At 45.1% G+C, this 23,863-nt stretch overlaps 1 protein-coding gene and 1 long non-coding RNA gene across 3 annotated transcripts in view; one reads left to right on the top strand and one right to left on the bottom strand.

Annotated features, from left to right (window-relative positions):
- The window catches only part of LOC114697777 (DNA repair protein RAD51 homolog 2), a 513,000-nt gene that overhangs the window by 4,225 nt on the left and 484,912 nt on the right, over window positions 1–23,863 (bottom strand). Inside the window, exon 6 of one of the 2 annotated variants that reach the window (XM_028876125.2) lies at window positions 7,043–7,121. The exons of the other annotated variant lie outside the window; for it this stretch is intronic. Coding sequence (XP_028731958.1) covers window positions 7,043–7,121 — 79 coding nt within the window. The remainder of the gene's footprint in view (window positions 1–7,042; window positions 7,122–23,863) is intronic. 2 annotated transcript variants of the gene reach the window in all.
- On the top strand, window positions 16,105–20,560 carry LOC119088995. The gene is made up of 3 exons (XR_005092763.1): window positions 16,105–18,152; window positions 18,968–19,029; window positions 19,133–20,560. It is a non-coding gene; the product is annotated as an uncharacterized LOC119088995 (long non-coding RNA).

The following is a 23,863-nucleotide window of genomic DNA, read 5'->3' as shown; positions in this document are numbered from 1 at the left end:
ACCAGTTCCAAGGGATCTGCCGCTCTTCTGGCCACCTCAGGCACAGACATGCATGCACGCAGGACACAGATACACAGGCACATGGAATGAAAATAAATAAACTTTTACAAAAAGGTCCACAAATAGGAGTTGGATGGCGTCAGTGGATGGTTCCCTGAAGTGAAAGAACATGAGTTGTGTGTGTCAGTGTAGACATATCACAGAAACAAGATAAATAACAAAGGAAAAGTGGCGAAATGCGTATGAGAAAGCACTTAGGAAACTTCTAGAACGTGCCCCGGAAGAATTCATTCCATGCGGATTCACACCTAGACAGAAAAGCAGTCAAGAATGGCAGGGAAGGAGGCATGACATGGTGAGGGACGTGACCCTGTGAACCGTGGGGATGTGTAGAGGAGCTGGCTTGGGGCTAGCTTTAGAGACTCGAGCTTTGCCAAGTCTCAGTCCCATAATTGAACAAAACAACGAAACCAGTGGGAACTAAAAAACAAACAAACAGCCGGGCGGTGGTGGCGCACACCTTTAATCCCAGCACTCGGGAGGCAGAGCCAGGTGGATCTTTGTGAGTTCGAGGCCAGCCTGGTCTACCAAGTGAGTCCCAGGAAAGGCGCAAAGCTACACAAAGAAACCCTGTCTCGAAAAACCAAAAAACAAAAAAACAAAAAACAAACAAACAAACACCAAACCAATTCTAGGTGCTACATACGTGTAAAATTCATGTTGTATGACTTCTCTATTGTTCGGTATTAAAAACGGTTTCCGGCTAAGGTCAGTAATGGAGTGCTTGCCTACAGTGAGCAGGGCACTGGGCACTACTGCAGTGACAGAGAGCGAGTTCCTTGAAGCTGACGGTCAGAGGAGAATAAGTGGACAAGCTGAGGGTGGGTGGTGGGAACGACATGGAAGGGGACGCAAAGCGAATGTCAGAAGAGCACAGAGCAGACAGGACATGGTCACCAGGAGTGGGGAGGGTGGGGGGTGGACAGGAACACAGTGACAGGCCAGCTCCGCCTCCTTCTCTAGGACCTCTGGGAGGGGAATTAGTGTTGTCTGCTCCGCTCAATCCCAGGGCTCTTGGCCCAGTGTCTCACATGAAGGCTGGGCTGTGCCAGGTATGTGGGATGGATTTACCATGCAGACACTTCTGTACTGGGATGGAAATAAAGTGAGAATTTTCAGTGTCATTTTGAGTCCAGGAGGCAAAAAAAAAAAAAAAAAAGAGAGAGAGCCAGTCAGGTGGACTACGGATTCTAACTGCAGGGTAATGAGTCCACATGGCAGTATCTGGGGGGAAAGAATTCTTCAGTATGATCTCCCAAAGGGCTCAGGACTAAGAAAATGGGGTTGGAGACTGTAACCCAAGTGTGTGACAAACACACAGAGCAGATTAATGTCTTTCTCCAGGAGCTCCCCAAGGTGCTCAAACAAGGCATTCTTCGATGTTAAAAGCAAGAAAGCAGGGTCACAGCTGTCCAGCTCCCCAAGAAAACAGCGTCATCGTCTCTGGTTCCATCTGAGTCTGTGAAGCAAATGGCTGAAGCTAGTTTTGTATCTAGCACCCTCTCAGGACTTGTGTTGGGGTAGCTTAGTCTCCTCTCAGGCTCCCCACCCCATCTCAGCTCCTTCAAACCTAAACTAGTACAGGACAGCCCAGAGCCTAGAGCCAACATACCATGCTAGACGCTGGTGTTGTAAAAACAATGGAAGACACACAGTCTTACTGGCCAATGAAGCTGTCTTCTGTCCTGCTTAAAACAACTTGGTTTTCTGTTTTCCCAACCACTTCTTGGATTCCTGAGGAAAGGAGAATGCAAGGCCAAGCACGAACAGCGTGCCTCGCCGTCGTCCAATCTCTGAGCCAGCTTCTTCCTTGGAAGCTCCTTCACCCAGTCATAGCCTCCCCCCCCAAAACAGGGCTGGCTCCAGGAGGGCCAGATGGCTTCTCCCATCCCGTACCCCCACCCCCAGCATCAGCAACACCCTCGGCTGTTCTTGGTGCACATCTGGAGCTCACTGAGACGTGAGGCATGAGCAGAGAGACAGGTCAAGTGGGAGTTTCCTGCAACTTCTCCCTTTCCTTCTGTGGCCAGGTGCTCTGGGTGGGGGGCACCCCATTAGACCCCACCCCCAAAGTCGGCTGCTTTCCCCTGGCCCTCAGTCCTGGCACCTCTCAGCTTCACTCAGCCCTTTGCAAACTTTTCCACTTGGTGGGTACCAAGGCTTCCATGGAGAGGGAAAAGGAAAATTAGATTCGCAGTTCCTTTCCATTTCCAACATTCTCATTCCGGTTGCACAAAGGGCTGGACTCTCCCTCTAGCTCCACCTGACCCCCCTCCTAGAAGCCAGGCTGCTTGGAAGCTGGTGGCCAGGAGCTTGGCTCCCTCTTCTTTGGGGCCTAAGCATTTCCAGGGTCTAGGGCCTAGCAAGGAGGCAGAATCCCAGGCAAACGCCGCAGGGCAGACAAAGAAGATGCAAACAGGATGATGGTATTACCATGTTAATGGCTTCAGTCCAGCAGCCTCCTGAAGATGCCTGGGGAGGGTGGTTTTCTTTCTTTTACTTTTTCTTTTCTGTTTTTTTTTTTTTTTTTTTTTTTTTTTTAAGGAGAATAGTTCCGCTTTCTATTTTACTGCAACAATAGCATGGACTGGCTCCTTCAAGTGTTTCAAAAAGCAGCTTGAGAACTCTCTCCCCAGCCCCTTGGTCTTTCCAGCCAGCCCTTTCATTGTCTATCCCATCGCAGGGAACAAAGAGGAGGGACCAGTGTCAGGCCCGGGTGCTGCTGCCCTCGGCCTCCTAATCCTCAGGACCAGTGAGGGGAAAGGCCCGTGGAGCCTGCTCAATCACATTCTGCCCTCACCTTTCATGCCCTCCCTCTGCTGTGCGCTCAGAGGGCTGCAGGTATTAGGAGTCTTGGGGTTTGCGGAGGATGAAAGGCGCCGAGGGGCCATTCCCACGGTCACTGACGGCCCCGCCCCCAGGGCAGCCCCCGAGGAGCTAACTGCACTTTCCCACCACTCTAGCCCGGCTCTCTCCCAGAGACTGACACCGAGCCACAACGGCACCAGCTTCTCTTGGGAGCCCAGGACCTGCCCCAGCCTCCTGGCTAATCTTCCTGCCACCCTTCTCCGTGCTCCTACCAGGAGCTTCGTGCCCACTTCGGCTGTCCAGACCAGGCCCCTCCCACCAGCAAAGCTCTGTGGCCCGCACTGCTGGTAACTCTCCAGGTTTATGGCACACGGAGCAAGGCTTCTCTGCTTTAAACCTGCGGACGAGGCAGATCTTTCGGCATGCTCATCTGCTAAGAATGGGGGACGCAAGCTAGTGTGTTTCAGCCTGTGGTGATCTCAGGGGAACAACCGTACTGAGGGAGGAGAGAGGTAAAGGGGGGGAAGCATGTGGCCTCCCAGGAGAAGCAGGGAAATGAAGTCTGGAGGCCTGCAGAGACCGCCCAGGCTGCTGCTGCAGTCCGCGCCGCAGGCCACATGATCTACATGCACAAGCTGACCATGTACATATATGCACACACAACATCGAATGGAAGGAGCCAATGTGTGTGATACAACCTGGTATTTTCCCGTTCCCCTTCCTTCCCTCTGTCCCCTCCTCCCTTTCTTCCTCAGTGCTGGCTAAACGGCATCACAGCTCGCTACACAGGTTACTGTACAGGTCTTTTTTTTTTTTTGAGACAGTGTTTCTCTGTGTAGCTTTGCGCCTTTCCTGGGACTCACTCTGTAGCCCAGGCTGGCCTCGAACTCACAGAGATCCGCCTGCCTCTGCCTCCCGACTGTACAATTCTTAAAGCTGGGTCCCCGGAGACTTTTCTCAAAATCCCAGCAGAGCTGGAACTGAAAACCAAGTGCTCTTTCTAATAACCGAGGCTCTTGACTTTCTGGGGAGAACAGCTCCCATCGTCACGCCCCCCCTTCCCCCCCAGAAGACCCAGGAGCAGATGGCAGGAGAGCCAGGCCTGTGAGGCTGTGTTCAGGCCCATTGCTGACAGGGGAAGCAGGGTCCCCTAGAGAGAGAAGTGCTTCTGGGGGAGAAAACCCTCTAGGATGGCAGCCTAGAAATCAGCCTGGGAGGTTTGGAGTCCCCCCCCCCCGCATGTTTTTAATTGGTTGGGGACTTAGCATCATGACATTTTCTTGAGTTTTTCTCTTTCCTGGACATATGGATCCGGGTCCGTCCCCTTCAGTAACACACTTTCTTTTCTGGTTTCTAGCTTCCTCTGTAGTGCTTTACTATTACATTATTATTATTGTTGTTGTTGTTGTTGCTGCTGTTGTTGTGTGTGCATGCACGCGCCCACGCACATCCTTGACATAGTATGCACGTGGAGGTCAGGGAACAATTTCTGAGACATGTTCTCTTCTTCCATCTTGCTTTTTCCCTTTCTTTTTAGATTCTGTTTTACGCGTGTGAGTGTTTTGCCTGCATGTATATATGTGCACCACCTGTGTGCCTGGTACCCACAGAGATCGGGTGAGGCAGGGGATCCCCTGCAGCCGCCAGTGAATGCTGGGAATCACACTTGGGTGCTCTGGCAGAGCAGCAGTCACAGTCACCTTGCAGAGCCATCCTCCCAGATTCTCTCCATCTGGTGTTTGAGCGGCTGGCTCTCTCTTGTTAGGTCTGCCATGCTATGTATGCCAGGCTAGCCCAGCTCGGGGGTGGGGGATCTCCCGCCTCTGCCTCTCATCTCTTCATAGGATTGCTGTGATTACGGGTGTGTGCCAGTGCATCTGGGTTGTGTTGTTGTGTGTTTTTAATGTGGGTTCACTCAGGTTGTAGGGTTTCTGAGATCCTCACTGTTGGTTTTTGACCTCTGTCCACCAAGTGTATGCTCGGTTTCTACTCTTCTCTACACAATTCCCTCTTCTCTGTCTGAATCATGATCTTAGGAGTGGACATGAGGGAGGTAAAGCAGGGGATCTTGTCCCTGCAAACACTCTCAGTGTTATCCACTTTAGACAAGCTTAGAGATGTTTCACAGCAAGGCCTTCAGTCCAAGCTAGCTGGGCAGAACAGATTCTTTTCTTCCTGAATTTAGCTTGCAACCTCCCTCAGACTTTCTGAAATCTTCATCTTAACTTTCTGTTTACTAGACCACTAATCTTCTAAGACAGCCTCTAAAAACGGAGCGCTCAAAATCCACACTGTTCACTAGGTAAATACAAACCCAGCTTTCTGATCGCTTATTAGTTATACACCCTTAGAGAGTATCTAACAAAGGGGCCTGCTGTTTGCTTTGCTTAATCTGGTCTTAAAATCTCTGCTTCTTTGTCAGAAAACAATATTTGCAATTGTAAAAAAAATATTTACCAAGGAACTTGGATAGCATAAGTCAAAGGCTAAGAGCCAAAGGTCAGTGGTTCTTACCCCAAATTTCTGTGGACCTGAGAGTCTCCCGCTGGGGAGCCCAGCTGCACGGAACAAACACTGCCTGAGAGTCCATTAAGATGCAGACATTCTAGAGGGGGATGGGAAGGGGGGCTGCAGCCTAGTCCCCATCCAGAAGCAGGATCTCCCCATCCTGCCCCTGCTGGGTCTCTGCAATGAAGTGATCTCCTCGGGGACACAGAAGCCACGGCCCTGTTTTACAAACCTGGGGGAAAACCCGAGTTCATAAAACCCTGCAGGGCAGACATCCTCCATGCAAAGCAATAGCAAAGGTTCTCTGGCTGGGGCAGATGCTCACCTGCGCATCCCTGTGGGTGGGGTCTGTGGCCTTACAGTTGTGTATCCTGGACACTCCTTAATCCATAGAGCAATTTTAGACATGCGACTCCAGAGGCTGAACCGTCTAAGTTTTAAATTTACCCTTGCATGTTAACTATTTTCTGGAAAGACCTGGCAATGTCCAGAGCCTCTCCTCACCAGGGTGCCCAGAAGCTAGGATTGAACCTCCACTCAAGTGAGCTCCAGTTCGTGGCCTGATGGGAGTTCTGCTTTGAGCAAGAACCCAGCTCCTTTAAAGGCAAGGACCACGATGTCACAAAGTCCAAACTAGAAGAAGCATCTTGGGGACTTCAGCACAGGGAAGTGGGGTTCCAGGAACCCCACACACAGCCCTGTAGGTTGTGGGCTAAGAGGGAGATCTTGGCCAGGCAGGCACCGACAACTCGTTCACAGTTCACACCATAGAATCTGCTGTGGAGATGGTGGGGACAAGTTCTCACCAACAACCAGACATTCGCCTAAGGTAAATACCGGCTTTAAAGGTGGCGGCCATCTGCTTACTTACAAGATCATTACAGGGCCGAGGAGACAGCTCAGAGGTCAAGTGCTTGCTGGGAAAATGTGATGACTGCAGTTCAGAACCCCAGGCCCCATGTGAAAAGGTGGTGGTTGTGGCAGTCCACCAACAACCCCAGCACAGGAGGCAGGGACAGAAGACCCCCTGAAGCAAGCTGGCTGGCCCTATTAGCCAGAAGGGAGAACTCCATGTTCAGCAAGGGACCCGGCCTCAGACATAAGGCAGACAGTAATTGGGGAAGACGCCTGTCAACTTCAGGTTTCAATATGCACAGGCACCTGACCACATACATGAAAACACACACATACATACATATATATACATAAACAAATATATGTATATACGTTTGCATATTTATGTATATATGTATATATAATCTATGGTCATAGTGCTTCATATTGGTCTACAGAATCTCAACGGATTAAGCCCTAATTTTTTGTTATTGTTATCCCATTTGGAGGGTTTTTGTTTGTTTTTCTTTTTGTTTTGTTTGTTATAATGCAACAACTTAAGTGAGCATTCATCCACTAAACAAGAGTCCCAGCCCTTCCATTCTGTTACTAAATCCTGTTGTTCTTCCTTCTTCCTGTCAAATTCTTGTTACAACTTGCCAAATCTCTTGATCTTATCAGGGTTAAAAAAAAAAAAACCACTGGCTAATACGCCTTGGCCTTTGAATTGTCCTGTGCTAGCATCTAAAAGGACCCAAGCAGTGCTGGCCACTGGTTAGGGCAGCACTGAGAAGAACATGCTCACAGTGGCCATTGAGCGGCAGGATCTTACCTTGAAGAACCAGGCCTTCCCCTCTGATGGTGTAGACGAAGGAGGTGAAGGGAGCCAGAGGGGATTTGGCAATGAGAATCTGCACAGAAAGCATATTTTCCAGAGTTAGACAAACGGTTAGTGGGGGCCTCTACTCGCTCCTTTCTCCTTGGCTAGCATATGACTACATCATCGGATTTCTTATGACAAATAGTTTAGAGAACTGGGCACGACGGTACACACCTTTAATCCCATCTCTCAGGAGGCTGAGATAGGCAGAGCTCTATGTGTTCGAGGCCAACCTGGTCTACATAGTTAAGTTCTGGGACTGTCAGGGCTATGAGGAGAGATTTTTGTCTCAAAAAAAGCAATAATAACTTTAACAAAGATTTGTTTTAGAACCAAATGTTTGAATGAATCTTAATCATCTCAGAGTGGTCAACTAGGAAAGACATTTATCCCAACCACTATGCCATTAAGCCAGTGGTTCTCAACCTGTGGGTAGCGACCCCTTTGGGGATCGAATGACCCTTTCACAGGGGTCACGTTAAGACCATGGAACAGCACAGATATTTACATTATGTGTCATAACAGCAGCAAAAGTACAGTGATGAGGTAGCAACGAAAATAATTCTGTTGGTTGGGGGTCCCCACAACATGAAGGAACTATGTTAAAGGGTCCCAGCCTTAGGGAGGCTGAGAGCCACGGCACTAAATACTATAATCTTAAACAAATTCTTCCAGAAATAAGATTATTGTTTGTGACATGGTCAAATAGTTACTATCATGGCAAACATTCAAAATAACTTGCTAAGGCAAAGCCAAGGTAAGCTGTTGATTGGCCCTGGCCTGGATTCCTTACCGAGTGTGCTTCTACTTTATCTCGTGACTCTATTTTCTCCCACTGAAAGCCTTCTCGGCCTCTTTCTGTTGGATTTTGACTGTGGGTTTGGCTACATGGTGTGTTTTGGCTTATGCCAGTTCCCAGTCTAGGCCTCAAGTATTTCCATCTGTTCTCTTCTCCTCCTGCCATAGCCAGAGGAAAACAGGTTCAAGCTAGTCAGCTATCCCAGGAGAGTCAGAGATGCCTGGGACAGAGCTAGCCACCCAGGCCACAGCAGGGGATCCACATGTGCGAGAGCTAAATATTGCTGCATGCCTCTGAATGTTTGGTGGTGTCGTTATGAAGCATTATTGCACATGAGTTGACCTGTACTCCTGCAGAAATGAAATTCCAGAAGTATTTGGAACAATGACATTCTCCTAAGACAATTGTCTCTTATAAAGAAGGTGATTATTTGGTAAAAATTACTTTTATAAAATCATTTTGCAGAATATGCATGCATGCCTATATACACATATATATGTATGTATCTGGGAGTATATATATATATAAAGTGCTACATGCATATATATGTATGTATACATACATATATATATATATATCAATCAAGTGCTTATCAATGGGTACATGAACTAGTTATGTGAAACACAAAAAAATCAGCATGTATTTATTTGGAATAAAATAACAATTTCAGAATGGCAAGAGGGCTCACTGGGTAAGGCAGTTACTGTCAAGCCTGTAACAGTCTGAGTTTGATCCTCAAGACCCAGATGGTGAAAATGAAAGAATCAACTCTTAAAAGAATTACAAAGAATCAAATCTTCATTTGACCTTCACATGTACATGCAAACACACACACACACACACACACACACACACACACACACACACACACCTAAATGTAAAAAATAAAGTTTCATTAAAAAGTCTAGAAAATAATTGGTAGATTATTTTATTATACTATTTCTGCTCAACAGAGATATGTGTCCTGTTTTATAAGTAAAAATAACTTCATTAAAAATTGTGGCAATTTGTCACAGAATCACTTTGGTGGTCAAGGAAGAAAAGAAAAGGAATAAATGATTCCAAACCATAAAAAAGCTTACACGTATCTCTCAATCTATCTCAATTCAACATCTACCAACAGTCAATTATATACAAAGATTACAAGTTTTGGTGACAGGGTTTGAACCTCATCCTTCAGTTAGGCACCTGGGCAGAACCTACTGGTTTCTTTTATTAGTAATTCCCATTTTTCTTTCTAGTAAGTAACTTCCAAGTTCCTACATTTCTTTGCCTTTTTTTGCAACTAAATGTGGCCATGTGCACAAGCTTTGATTGACAGAATGTAAGCAGAAATGACAGGTAAGGCTTTGGATTGTGTTTTCGTAAGAAATCAAACGCCCTTCGCTTCTCCCTTCCTGCTTCCCAAGGGCAGGAACACGTCCCAACCACGGGGACACTGGGGACGATGGTGCCGTGTGTGAGGAGAAACTAGACATCTGAGAGAGTATCCGTGCCTCCTACCCAGGCCCCTGGCTTCTCAGGACAGAACCACTTGTCTTCACCTCTGTATTGCAGATGTTATTTGCACTCCAGTTTGGACCAGTGTTGTGATTCTAGACGGCCAGAGTGTTTTGAATCTTAGTTTTTCTCATATAAATAAAGATTTAAAAAAAAAAAAAACAACTCTCTAAAAAGATTATGGTAAGAATTAAATAAGAAAAATGCTTGTCACTGTATCCAGCACAGAGTAAGCATAAAATGAGTAAGAGGAACTCAGCCCACCACACCTGCTTCCCAAGTGTCCTCTCACCACCGAGAAACAATACTTCGCTTTCACTAGAAGGGAGTCTCTAATGGATCTTGATCATTTTTGTAGCTGCTCTAAAGTTATTTGACACACTTGCTCATCGTTCTTAGAACAAATGACGTCAAAAGCATCTCATCTGAAAGTTAAGGTGGTTCATTAGCTTGGGGATGGTTCACGGGAAGTGTAAGAACGCTCCTTCAGTGGGGAGTGTCGTGACTTAAGAGAGGAGAGTATGCTTCAGACTCGAATGTAATCACTTGCAGTCCTGTGGATTCTGACCTGGTAGATTTGAAAGGGGACTGAGAAGTCTGGATGGATCGCCACAGGCTCCCACTAATCACGCAGGAGTGGTCTCACTGAAGAGTCTAAACTGGGAGAGTATGAGGTGAGAGGCTTGCAGCCAGTTAGGAGGCCACTGGGGTAAGTTTGGGATGAGAATGAGGTGGACCTATACTAAATTAAAGAAAATAAACAACACCGTAAACTAGGATCTTTATGGCCTATGTGTAACAACTAGATGCAAAGCCCACAGAATAAGATCAAATAGCAAGAAATACTATCATATTTTGCACGTTATATTATCATTTTTATGGACTATAGAAGTTGAGAAGTAGAAAATAATGTTCTAATACTTGATGAAGCATTGCCTTTGAATCTAAGCTTTCTGACCCTTGACACATGCCTGTCACCTTAGGAATAAGGTCCCCAGCCTGAGCTGAGGGTACAGTGTGTCTAGAAGGACTTTCTCACAGGTAGTCACAGGGTTTGGATAGGCCACTGGTTGAAATGCTGTCTTGGAGCAGAATTTCAGATGAGACATCACGAAGATAATCTGAGTGCAGTTAGCAAGAGGCAGTGAGATAACACAGGTCAGATGGAGCCCATTTCCTTTTGGGGAGGGGGAGAAAGGAACTTTTGGACTGATCGATGAGAGGGCTATCTCCAACATGAAATTATCTAATTGTAGCAAACAAAACAAAAACATGATCAAGTTTCTTGATACCCCACTGGATAAAGTGAGGACGAGTTAGGCTGGATGCTGACAGCATTAAGTGTGTTTGTAAGTGGTCCCATGATCCTTAGCAACCTCTAGCAGGTGGTACTGAACTGAGCCATGGCCCTGTCAGGTTCAACATTTTTACTGAGACAAGTGAGCATGTTGCTGGATTCAACCACACCCTTTCACAAACATGGAGCCCAGCAGGAAAGAAAGTGACAAAAACCACTGCCTCGACACAGCTTCCATCCTAAAGGAGGCCAAAGGGGATATGATGAGGGGATATGGTATGCCAGGCGATTATGTATGCTATGAAGGGAAACCCAGCAAAGAGCAGAGGAGATGACTTGTGATCAGGGACATGGTCGGCTTTAAGGGGAAGAGCACTAATGTGGACTAAGGATCATGTAACTGAACACAATGAAGGGATGCTGAGTGGATGGGAGGTAACAAAAGACAAAGGTAGAGAGTTTAGACATTAGACCAGACAACTCCAGTATCTAAAGGAATCTCAATTTGGGTAAAATGTTGAGACAAATCCTACATAACTTTTAGTAAAAGGTGAAAGACTTACATATTAAGAGGTAATTAGAGAATCCTACACATTTTGTAGGGTAAAATTTCATTGAAATAAAACATCAGGTCTTCTTTTTGGGAACAGAGCACCAGTTATGGGTTACAGAGTAGGAGAGAGGAGATCTGGCATTCAGAAAATGGACTAGGAAGGGTAGTGAAATGAATCAGTTGTGAGATGTTACTGAAAAACCTAGCATGCTCTCAGGTTGTAAGCTTGGCATCGACAATGGGAGGTTGTGTCGGCAAAATACACTTAATGAATGCAGTGTGTATGGATAGAGGCCAAGACCCAAAAGGTGAACTGACAAACGGGAAAAAACACAGGTGGTTTAACGTCCAAAGCAATTCATGATCACAAGCTCTGAGATGCAGTCGTGAAGGCCGGAGGCTGAGGTGAAGGCCCGCGTTACTTCTGAGTTTTCACACATACATATGTTTCACACATACTAGTCAGGGGAAATATAAAATCACTTTTTCGTGTCCTAGATGTCAGGGAAGATAGTGATGCACGCTGTATGTCTTTGTAAACATGCAAAGATTCCTCTCTCTTAAAAAATGACCCAATAACCCATACCTTTGCTCCTTTGGCGATTCAAATCATAAGCTAGCTTCTGTGTAAGAGTGTGTGTGTGTGTGTGTGTGTGTGTGTGTGTGTGTGTGTGTACGTGATACAGACTTTGGATGTCTTCCACTATTGCTCTCAACCCTATTTTTTGACAGTGTCTCTAAGGGAATCTGGGGCTCACCATTTTGGCTCAATCGGCTGGTCATCAGGTCCCTAGGATGCTCCTGTCTCTGAAGGCTGCCTCTGAGAACTGGGCTTTCTACAGAGATTCTAGGGAACTGAGCTCAGGTAGTCGTATTTCCATAGCAAAGTACTTTACTCACTGGGCCATCTTCTCAGCAGAAACTATCCTCTGAAGCCCACGGCTTTACAGTTGTTGAGTCAGGCTGCTCTGTTTCAGAGATCCTGCCCTCTCCTGTGTTTGGAGTGCTCTAGTGTGTGCATGTGGGCTGTCATCAAGTGTTGTGGTGTCTTCTCCAACACGTACGCCTGCAAGGAGGTCTAGAAACTAATAAAACCCTGAGTCCTTTGTGGAAAAAAATAATGTGATCACATGCAGTCCTGCATGCAGCATGTGAAGTAGGCTCTGCCTTTAAGGGTCCCAAGTATACCTGCAATGTCCAATGGCAACCCCCAGTTAGGAACATACAGACTAACCTACTTCTCTGGTGGTGAAATACCAGCCAAGGTAAAATACGTAATAGTAAATTAGTGTTGCTGGAGGGCTTCTCTCCAGGTTCCCCAAGCCCCACAGTCCCACAATCCACTTACAAAATAATCACTCAGACGCTTATATCACTTATAAACTGTATGGCCATGGCAGGCTTCTTGCTAACTGTTCTTTTATCTTAAATTAACCCATTTTTATAAATCTATAGCTTGCCACGTGGCTGGTGGCTTACCGGCGTCTCTACATGCTCTTCTCCTGGCGGTGGCTGCAGTCTCTCTCCCTTCTTCCTGTTTCCCCAATTCTCCTCTCTCTTTGTCCCGCCTATACTTCCTGCCTGGTCACTGGCCATCAGTGTTTATTTATATAGAGTGATATCCACAGCACTTCCCCTTTCTTCTTTTTTTAAAAAGGAAGGTTTTAACTTTAACATGGTAAAATTACATATAACAAAACAATTACCAAGCAAGAATTATAGTTACAATATTAAAGAAGATGTCCTATCTATCTTATATTTGTGAGTTTAAGGTTTTATAGCTAACTTATCTTTTATCATAACTGAGGAAATTACGACTATCTAGTCTTCAACCACATCAAAGACCTGAGAAGGAACATAATGGTACTTGAGAAATGGTAGATGGATGCAAGCAACTTTCGGGAATCTTGTAAAAGTAGACCAAGACAGCTGGCAGCCTGGACAGTCACCTAATGTTTTTCAGCATTGTTGGTGCATTCAAATTGGCTACAGGCCTAGAGTATCTGACAGACCATTTTTAGAAGCAGGAATTTTAAGAGACCATCTTACCCTGTCTTGGCAGAGTACAGTGGTCGCTTTCCTTGTGTCCCGCTTGTCCAGAAAGGAGAGCATTGCATTTGTACTGTCAGCCATCAAGGCAAGGGCAGTTCTTTGCCCAGTAGGCCATTTTGTGCCAAAAAGACAAACTTCCAAATGGAAATGTCTTAGAAGCCCAACATTCTCTCGGGATCAAATTGGTGCAGCCAGGAGCAATTGTGTCTCACGTCAACAGAATTCTAAGTTATTTAAATGCCATATTCTCCAGGTCTATGAAGTGTTTGAAGATTACCTATCTATCTGAAATATATCTATGTATACCTAGAAGACTTAACTAACATGGCTACAGATATGATTATCATAGATGACTAATTATTAATCTATTTTTTAATTATCCATTACAATTTTAAATGAGTTATATAAACACAACACCTCAAACAAGAATAGAAATATATACATATATAGAGAGAGTATAACAAAATTAACTTCAAGTTTGTATCAATGAACCAAAATTTATACCAATGTAAAACATTTTAAACATAAACTAAAATCTATACCAATGTAAAACATTTTAAACAAGTTATTCTTTAAAAGTAGGTTCATTAATCTACCCTTTTATCTTATCATCCATATCCTCCTATATATCATATCCCCTTTTCTTTTTTAGAAAGAGATCACATTTATAATCAACCTGTTTTAAATAAAAATATTGGTTTTTCTCTGTCCCACACCAGAGGGCTCTTCTGATTTGGGACACAAGAATCCTTAACCATTTTTTTTTTTAAAGCAATATGTCTGGGTTTAGAGGGGGAGTGAGCCAATTCCACCTCTAAAGCCAGCTTGGTATATTTGGGAATTTGGGCGTAGCATCTCTTACTACTTCCTGCTGGAGGGGGGCGCTGTATCTTATGGGGACGCAAAGAAAATTTTAGACCTATGGGGTAGTCCGTGAGGCTGTATTGTGTGAACCAGTTGCCTTGAAACCGATCTGGATGTTGGATCATCTGGGCCATGGTGTCATCGGAGTCCTTTCAGGGGGTCTTGGCTGGTGAAACCTGATGTATCTTAATCTGGAACAAGTCCACAGCCTCTGGCTTTCTGTGGAAACAAAAGCAGAGCCTCTTTTCCAAAGTAACATATCCTTAAATCCAAATTTTGAAGTCAAGGTACCTTTAAAATATACATTTTGGCATAACTCAACAGCTTTTGTAATCAAATGTTTTTCTTTAGTTATGAATATCAAAGAGAACATAATCCAGATTCTCTGTGTGGTAGCCATCTTTATGTGGCTTATGTTTTATAGTACCTTGAGCCTTGAGCCTATTGCTTTAAACTGTACCATTGTAAGCCTGAAACGGCGCTGTGGCTGCTGGCTCCGCCCACTTCAGCTTCCCAACATGGCAGTGGTACGTTTTCCGCCAGCTCTGGGAGTCATCAAGTCTCAGAAATAGTGGGTCTAAGCTTTTATCAAAGCAGCGTGTAGCCCAGAAACCTCTTTTTTTTTTTTTAAATACTAGTAAAGACTAAATCTACCACACAGCTTAATGTGCCGCTGGCAGACGCCTCATTTCCGCCATACTGCCGGTCAAACGCACCCGCCAGGAACCCGCCAGTGTTCAAACCTGTGTTTTGCGGTGTCTAGCTGCCGGTATGAGACAAGAAGCAGGAACCTGGTTTTGGCTCTGTTTAGAATTGGTTATTAAATATTCTCAGGTTTAAGGTGGAAACTTGAGCCGTTGGGCGCCATTTGTTGCTGGAGGGCTTCTCTCCAGGTTCCCCAAGCCCCACAGTCCCACAATCCACTTACAAAATAATCACTCAGACGCTTATATCACTTATAAACTGTATGGCCATGGCAGGCTTCTTGCTAACTGTTCTTTTATCTTAAATTAACCCATTTTTATAAATCTATAGCTTGCCACGTGGCTGGTGGCTTACCGGCGTCTCTACATGCTCTTCTCCTGGCGGTGGCTGCAGTCTCTCTCCCTTCTTCCTGTTTCCCCAATTCTCCTCTCTCTTTGTCCCGCCTATACTTCCTGCTTGGTCACTGGCCATCAGTGTTTATTTATATAGAGTGATATCCACAGCAAATTAGGGCATTTCCTCCGTGTAGTCCGGTTTTTGTGTGATTCAAGACAGAAAAAAAAAAGTGTGTGTGTGGGGGTGGTGGTGGTGGTGGAGGACTGGTAGGGGGTCCTTGCGGTGTTGGCCTCAGTTGTTCATGGCTTCCACACTGGCATTCTTCCTTCTGCCTTTCATCTTTGAATGTCCAAACTTTTCACCCCCCACCGTCCTTTAAATAAATAAATGAAAGGTTATTGTATTCCATGTGTCCGGGTGTCTTGCCTATATGTGTGTCTGTGTGCCATGGTGTGTGTGGTGCCTGCAGAGCCCAGGAGAGGGTGGTGGAGTCCCTGGGACTGGAGTTGTGAGCTTCCCTGTGGGTAACGGGAACTAAATCTGGTTCCTCTGGAAGGACAGCTGAACCATTGCTCATGACTGTTGTAGTCCGTGATCACAGGCACCAAATCTCCAGTATTTGATGGCAGCCATGGTCATCATCAGCTGCTTCAGGCTCCCACATCTTCTAGTATGCTCTAGATATAAAACAAGTTCTCTGAAGCAAAAGATTGAATGAATAAATGTACAAAGTGGTGACCTACCAGAGCTTCACTGACTTGTATCTATTTAGTTTCTCCCCCAGTTAGGGGACTTAGAAAGAAAGCAGGCTTACCTCATCAATTCCTGCCAAGAGACTCAGCTTGGGCAGGACCCAAAGTCAAGCCATTGGTTCCAGCTTGCTATAGCATCATATGTTTTTCCTGGCCTGATCCAACTCCTACGAGGCTCAAAAGTAGAAAAGGAGCCACAGAACAGAAAGTGCTGGGCACAGGAGGCCTTCTCCAGGATGATGACACCTTCCAGGAATAATGCCTGTGTCCTCTACTGTGATACAGGTGTACCAGCATCTGGAGCAGGTCAGCCTGGCCCTCCTCCATGGTTGGCCAGGGCAGACAATGGGGAGCAGGACCTTGGAGTGCTGGGTACAGGCTATTCTGGAGGCTGCTTTTGGAGAGATCTGGTCCTGGCAGGCCCCATCAGTTCCTGCAATACAGCCCAGCCCAGCCTCAGGAAACAGTGAGTCTTGTCTTTGTGGCCTAGGAAAGCAAGTTTGAATAGGCAGCCACGTACAGAGGCAGGCTGGCACCGGCTCTTCTACTTTCTCTTCCCCAACTCCCATGCCAGGAAGGCTTCTTTTAACCCTGGTGATGAACACTTCCTCTTTTCTCTTTTCTTCCTCTTCCCACCCACACCCCAGAGTTCACAATGGTGGAGGGTGAAGGCCAAACTGAAAGGGGCCGGCCGAGCTAACGTATCCACAAAGCATTCTCCTCCAGCAGGGGCAGGTGGCTGGCTAGGCTGGATTTCTGCTCTCTGTTGTAGGGTGACAGTGTAGTGTGTTCAGCTGGGGAAACAGTGGCCAGGAGCAGCTGAGAGCCAGCTCAGCAGTCACACCTTGTACCCACCCACGTTTTCCTGTCCTGCGAGCTTTTTAATTTTCTCAGTCTTTCCGCTGATCAGCAAGATTCTGTGGTTGTTGATGACTTGAGCTGTGGTGTGCTTGTTGGACACATCTGATCCTTTCGTTTGTATGCATGGTCCTACTAAGAAGCTTGGGAGAAACTCGCGGACGGACGCTGTCTTTCACCGTGGACCCAATTATCTCACTTCATCTGGAGTCTGGGCTAATAAAACCATGGCTAAGTTCAACAAACCTTTCTTCTAGCTCCGCCAAGTAGCTGTGACAATAACCCTGCACGCCAGGACTTTTCCTCCTTGTTGAAGACATAGAACAAGTTTTCTTCAAATGCTTGGAAGCCCAGGAAGGGAGCTGCTTAGGCTTACATCAAATAACCCAAGAGTCTTTTGAAAACTCCGAGTCTTGACCCTTCCCCAGGTTGAGCTGAGTATTCCGAGCTAAGGGACAGGAGGGCCGGAAATGCTTCAGACAGGAAGGTCCGCGACTGAAGGAGGCTGTAAGATGAGGGGGTTTGAAGCATACCCAGAGATCCTCGTAGGAATTCCCTGCCATTGTGTTGAAGGAACTACAGGAAAGGCGGTGGGGGCGGCTGCTGAGTGTATCTGGATCTTACTCTGATTAGAATCTGCTTCATCCGTAGGAAAACCACTCTCCATGGAACACAGAAGCCTCAGCGCCCACGTGGCAGCCATGAGAGGCGAGCAAGGGATGAGTTTCCTGCATCTTCTAAGTTGTCTTTCCAGAGCAGAGGTGCCCAGGCCTCAGTCATACAGTGCCGGAAACAGGGTGGAAAATGGAATGTTTCTCAGCAATCATGAATTTCTTAGTTTATTTCTAGTTGGCCAGCTTCTCTTCTTCCATAGGCATTTGGTAACAGGAAGTAAACTGGTCTAAATCCCCATGAAATGTAATGTTAGGTTCTAGGAAGAATGCCCGAGCAGATTTGCACTTGAGGCTGTAAGATCATATTCTGTCACAGAATACTATGATGTTCAGCTATATCATGTAAGCTTTGGTATATTATACATTGTTTCCATTTTCTCAATTTTCAAATTTCCATTGTGACTTATTCTTTGGTCTGTTGTTTATTTCAGAGTGTGTTTTAAACTGTGTAAGCATTTCAGAATCTTAATTTCTACCTGTTATTGGTTACTAACTTCATTCCATTGTAACTGGAGACATTTGTATGATTTCAGTTCTTTTAAATGTCCTGAGACTCATTTAACCCCTATATACAGTTTATGCCAGAGAGTGCCCCTTTTATACCCCAGAGGGAAGTGTATCTGCTGCTGCCTCAGGAAGTGATCTACAGACACCTGCCAAGCATTTGCTAAGGTCACAGAATTCTTCAAACCTTCTGTTTCTTTGCTGAAATTCTGCTTAACTGATCTCTCTATAATTGAAAAGGGGATATGCAAGTCTCCTAATATTACTGTTGAATTAGCAATAGAATTCTCCCTTCCAATTTGTTTTTGTTTCACATATTAGTTTGGGACTTAGTTATTATTAATATATATGCATCTAAAAACTAAGTATTCCTGATGGAGAGAACTTTTTTAATTAATTTTTTTTCATACACTATATTTTGATTGTTTTCCTCTTCCCTTAGCTCCTCCCAGGTCCTCCCCATCTCCCTACCCATTGAATTTTATGTTGTCTCTCTTTTAAAAAAAAAAAAAACACAAAACAAAAAAAAAACCCATGGATTTTGTGTTGGCCAATCACCCTTGGACATGGGGCTTGTTCTGGAACTGGCTGACATACATGTGATGCTCCACTGGAGAACACTGATTTTCCCTTTGCCCCCGGGTATCAATTGCAAATAACTCCTTGGTTAGGGGTAGAACCCTGTGTCTACTTCCCCTTTAAGCCAGGTGTGATGGTTCATGCCTTTACTAAACAGAAGGTTCATGAATTTGAGGCTAGTCTGTGCTATATAGAGAGACCCTGTCTCTATTACATTACAACAACAACATGTCCACTTTTGTTTCTGGTAGCAGTTTTGTGTGTATATATGTTTTTTTTTGGGGGGGTCTTAAAGTTTATTTTCTGTGATATTCACATGGTTTTTTTTCTCTCTTTTAAAAATTTTTAGTATAGTATATAATTTTTAATCTTTGTACTTCTAACCTTTTTGTGTCTGTCTATAGGAATCACCCTTTAGAATCAAAGACACAAATAGGTTGAACGTACAACCACTTTCAACTTACAAGTGAGTATGAACTATTTCACCATTATCTGAAGTGGGGGACTGGACTTTGTGGCAAAGTTTTTGTAGGGGTCAGCTTCAATGACCAAGATTTTCTCCCTTACAGCAGGTGAATAAAACGGACCAAATAAACAAGACACCACAAAAAACGGGAGCACCAGCCCATGGAGCACTCTGGACACCCAGTTAGGCAGGCCTGCCCTCCGAGATCTTCCACAGACCCACAGGAAGCAGAGCTGGATTCTCCAGTCCGGGCTTGCCAGAAAACAAGGCCAAGGCGAGGCAGCTCCGGCGTCAAGGGTCACGGAGGAAAGCCGTGGTGGTGTGATTATTACGGTAAAAAGATGCCAGGAACTCAGAGGGCGTGTCTTGAATTCTGAAGCACACATCCCTGTTACATCATGCTTGGGCCACATGGGACTTTCTTTAGTCTCACAGGAATGGAGTCAAGGAAGGCAACATGTTTCTGTGTAAAGAGGCTGAAATACGGGCTGGACGCATCCAGAAACAGCTGGTCAGGGGGACTGGCTTGTGTAATGTACCACATCCCTGGCCGTGGTGCGATGGGTGGAGCGCCAATGTAAGGAGTCCACATGCTCTTTCTGCAGATCAATACCTGGTACCACAGCATCCTTATGATTTCCCTAAAGCCCTCCTCTCGCTGAGAAAAGGTCAAAGGACAAGAAGGGAACAACAGAGTTCAGAGGGAGGGAAGGAGGAAGGGAGGGAGAGAGAGAGACTATAAGATGGAGGAGAGCTGCAACTTTATTCCCATGTAGTCAGCAGAATCAGAAACCCATCTGTTCAGACTTTTATATTTTTAATGAGATTGCGTCCAAATCTCATACTATATACAAACACAGGGTGACTCATTCATGAAGTATTCTGGGGAACTCACAGTACCTTTAGCCCATAGAACTAGACCCCCATGCTAAAATAATTCAAGAAAAGGGAGATCTGCATGAGAAGGCCATAGAAAGAACTCAGAAGAGCTCCACAGCACCTGACTGGATATGTGTGGAATTTAACACACCAGGAAACCACCAGATTGCCATCTGGCAGCTTACTCCGAGCACCATAACTCTTGGCAGAGTTTGGATAATCAGTGATGAGACCTAATGTTAATTCATTAAGCTCTCTTCCTGCGTGTCCAGGACTAGGGCATGTAATCCTCATATCAACCTTAACAGGTAAGTATTAGTATACTTGTTTTACTAATGAGGAAATTGGCATTGGCTAAACAAGTCTACTGATAACAGAGGGGAAGGACTGGCTGGCTCTCCATGCCTAGGACATTTGCTTATAGAGCCCATCAGCCACTTATAAGCTCTGACTTTAGGAGTGGTAGGAGGTATCTTATTCAAACACGCCTCCTCCACCAATGACTCTGACGTTAGCACTTTGCATTAGAATACTACATTTGGATTTCAGCTGTACAAAGAGGCATCCCACCTAGTTAATTCACATGGACCACTAGCCATGGAGTAAGAGTAAGATTTACAGAAGTAAGAGAATGGGAAAAGCCTGGAGGAAAAGGTGAACAGGATAAGTTAAAGTTAAGGAAAGTTGGCTAGAAACAAGCCAAAGCTAAGGCTGGACATTTAAAATTAAGAATAACCTCTGTGTGTGATTTATTTGGGAGCTGGGTGGTGCCCCCCCCCACAAAGAGCAAAAACAAACAACAACAGGGCAAGCAGTCTACCATTGAGCTGCACCCCTTAGCCTCATCTCCCCTCTCAAAATCTATTGTATGAGAGAGGCTCAATTAAGGTGGTCCCAACTAGGAGACACTTGAAACAGTCAGTATAAAGACCTGTTCCGTTCAAGTTGGGTCAGAACACTTGCTATAGAGTCATTGATAAAAGCCTACTATACTTTTATCAATGTCCCAAGGTGGAAGGGCTTGGCTAGATGAAACAGAGCTATTTCTGAAATGAAGCTATAGTATTCCTTTTCTTGTAATAAAATTTTGCAGTCAATGATGGTATTCTTTTCTTGTTTGATATAGGCTCTCTTGGAGCACAGACTGGCTTCAAATTTACTATGTAACTGAGGATGGACTTGAGCTAAGATTATAGGTGTGCCCCACCAAACCCAGTTTATATAGGGCTGGGGCTCAGACCTAGTATTTTGTGCTCACTAGGCAAGCACTCTACCAACTGAGCTAAGACGCGAGTCTGATAATGATTTTTGGTAATTAAAAATAAAATACTTTAAGTTTTCCTGGTATAAATTGACTGAATGTCTATATGTTCATACAACAGAATACCGTGTTTCTGTGAAAAGTGATCAATAACTATATATATATATATGTATATATATGTCAAGGATATCTGCAATATCCAAATTACTTTAAAAGCAAGCCACATAACATTATATATAGTTAATACAAACAGAGAAAGCCTGTATTATATCTCTAGGGAGGGTTTCCTTCTTGTTCTATGTTATTCTATATTGCCTGATTCTCTTTCCACACCCCATATGCATCACATTTTCTTTCCCACTTCAGAACAAGCAAATAAAAACCTCATCTCCCTTCCTCAGGTAGGGAAAGGCAAATGGAAGGGAGTGAGAACCCTGCCATATTCGGGCAGTAGTCAAGCCAGGATACTCAATTTGCTCTTGCCAGAGCTTTCCTGTGGAGCAGGCCGACTCCAGCCGAGTGCCACTGACAGCTCTCAGGCCACAATGAAAATACAAGACCTAAAAAGGACAGACACACTTTGCAATTATATAAACCCATATTTACAAGAAGTATAAGCAATGGTTACTTAGAACTGAATGACTTATTTAATGTTATATTCATTCAACAAATATTTACGGAGTACCTCCTATGTCCTAGGTACTGAGCTAGACATTAGGGAAAACAAAGACGAATATGATGCCGCCTCTGACCATAAGCAGTCAAAAGGTCCAGCTTTGAAGTAACCCAGAAGGCCTCGGGAATCCAGAGATGACACACGCTTTAAAAAAAGCTCTGGCTTCTTGTTTCCTTGCATAGGGTGAGCAGCAGTCTCGGGATTTAGTGGCTTATATGCCTGTGCTTCTGGCCTTTTCAGATTAATGTGAACAATATATCAAAGATGTTCTGGTAGTGCGTATGCACCATATAGCTAAATAACATCAGTCACACAAGCAAGGCCCTTGCAGAGAAAGCAAAAGTTGATGGATTACCATGTTTATTTTTTGTTGTTGTTTGTTTGTTTTGAGACACGGTCTCTCTATGTAACCTTGGCTGTCCTGGAACTCTCTATGTAGACCAGACTGACCATGAACTCACAGAGATCCGCCAGCTTCTGCTTTCCAAGAGCTGGGATTAAGAGTGTTCACACCACCATGCCCAGCCCGATTATCATGTTTTTAACGTTTTGAGCACCAGCACTGGCTCCCTGCATTGACCTTCCCCTTGGGGGCTGGCTTGTTGCCCCAGCACCCCCCCCCCACCATCCCTAAATCTGACCCTGTGGGATAAACACCAGGGGGCTACCTTTACTTGAACTGTTTGCTCTCTCTGAATTCTGAATGTGGTCTGTTCAGAGGCTCTACTCTTGGCCTCAGGCGTAAGAGTTCTGCTATATGCTTTTAGAAGCTCTTGACTGCAGCACAGTTTGCGGGCTCTTGCTCAGCTTGATTCTACTAGGTGAGCCGTTTAGTTATAACACTGAAATTCTGCCATTTCATTTGGCAAACGCTGCTACCTCCAAGTCTATAAATGCCCCCATTACAGCTTCAGTTCTAGAACTGTCTGATACTATCCAGCAGCAGTGTGTATGTGTGAACCGACACCAGAATCCACCCTTCTTTCTCCAAGTCCTGGCATCTGTTCTGAACGGTCCCTTCCTATGTAGTCATTCATGTTCGTGCTATCTCCCTGCCCATCGCACTGCATTATGGTCAGTGGCTCTGAGACTTAATCTGGCCAGACTGGGAAAATGATATTTTATTTGTCTTTGCCTTTTCCGTAACCTAGCCTGGTGGATGGCTACTAAGTGTCGACTTGCTGTATGACCTCATTTCCCAAACCCTTACTAGAGTCATCTTATTTACTTGATGCTACTTTTGAACTGGAAAGAATATTTTACACCCCATCACTCACTGATGATTAAGTGAGACCAGCTCAGAAAAGGCCGTATTTCTGTAGTAGAAGCAATGACATCAGGGGCTTTCATCAAGTTTAAGATGTGACAGAGAAGCCACGGATAGAATGGCTAACTAAAATCCCAGAACAATTTTTTTTTTAAAATTGCTTTTAAGTCAATATGGTTTTAAATACTTGATTTATTTACTTAACAAATGTATGTATATGAGTGTTTCTGCCTGTATGGGAACTAAACTTGGGTCCTCCGCAAGAGCAGCATGTGCTCTCCATGCTGAGCCTTCTCTCCAGCCTTTTAAGTCAGTATTTTTACCTCACTCTTCATCTGAACCTCTGCAGAGGGCCGGCAAGGCTGCCTGATTTAGGTTTCCGGCCTTTTCCCTTGCTACTGTGGTTGGGACATAAAGCAAAGGCCAACAGGAAAGCAGGAAGAAGAGCAAACACATGAGGGGAGGAGAGGGAAAGAAATGACAGACCTGGAGGGTCAGAACTCGGCTCTGCCCAGTGGGAGGATAGGATCATCAATTCAATGATCACGTTTCCAATACCAGATCCAGATCCAGAGCAGGGGTGTGGTGGGGGACAATGTGGACAACCTTAGAAATGCTTCTCTCCAGGGTACATGCAGTCCCTCTGTATCTCTCCTTCTTCCTTTTTTTCTGGATGGACTTCTTAGTCATTCTCAAGGGGATTCTTTCCATATTGTGGCAAAGATGGCCCCCAGTAGCTCCATGCTCACAT

Source organism: Peromyscus leucopus, chromosome 14, assembly GCF_004664715.2.
Source record: "Peromyscus leucopus breed LL Stock chromosome 14, UCI_PerLeu_2.1, whole genome shotgun sequence".
In the NCBI taxonomy this organism is placed as follows: Eukaryota; Metazoa; Chordata; class Mammalia; order Rodentia; family Cricetidae; genus Peromyscus; species Peromyscus leucopus.
The sequence above is the reverse complement of the archived record's forward strand: the minus strand, read 5'-3'. Positions and strand labels throughout refer to the sequence as shown.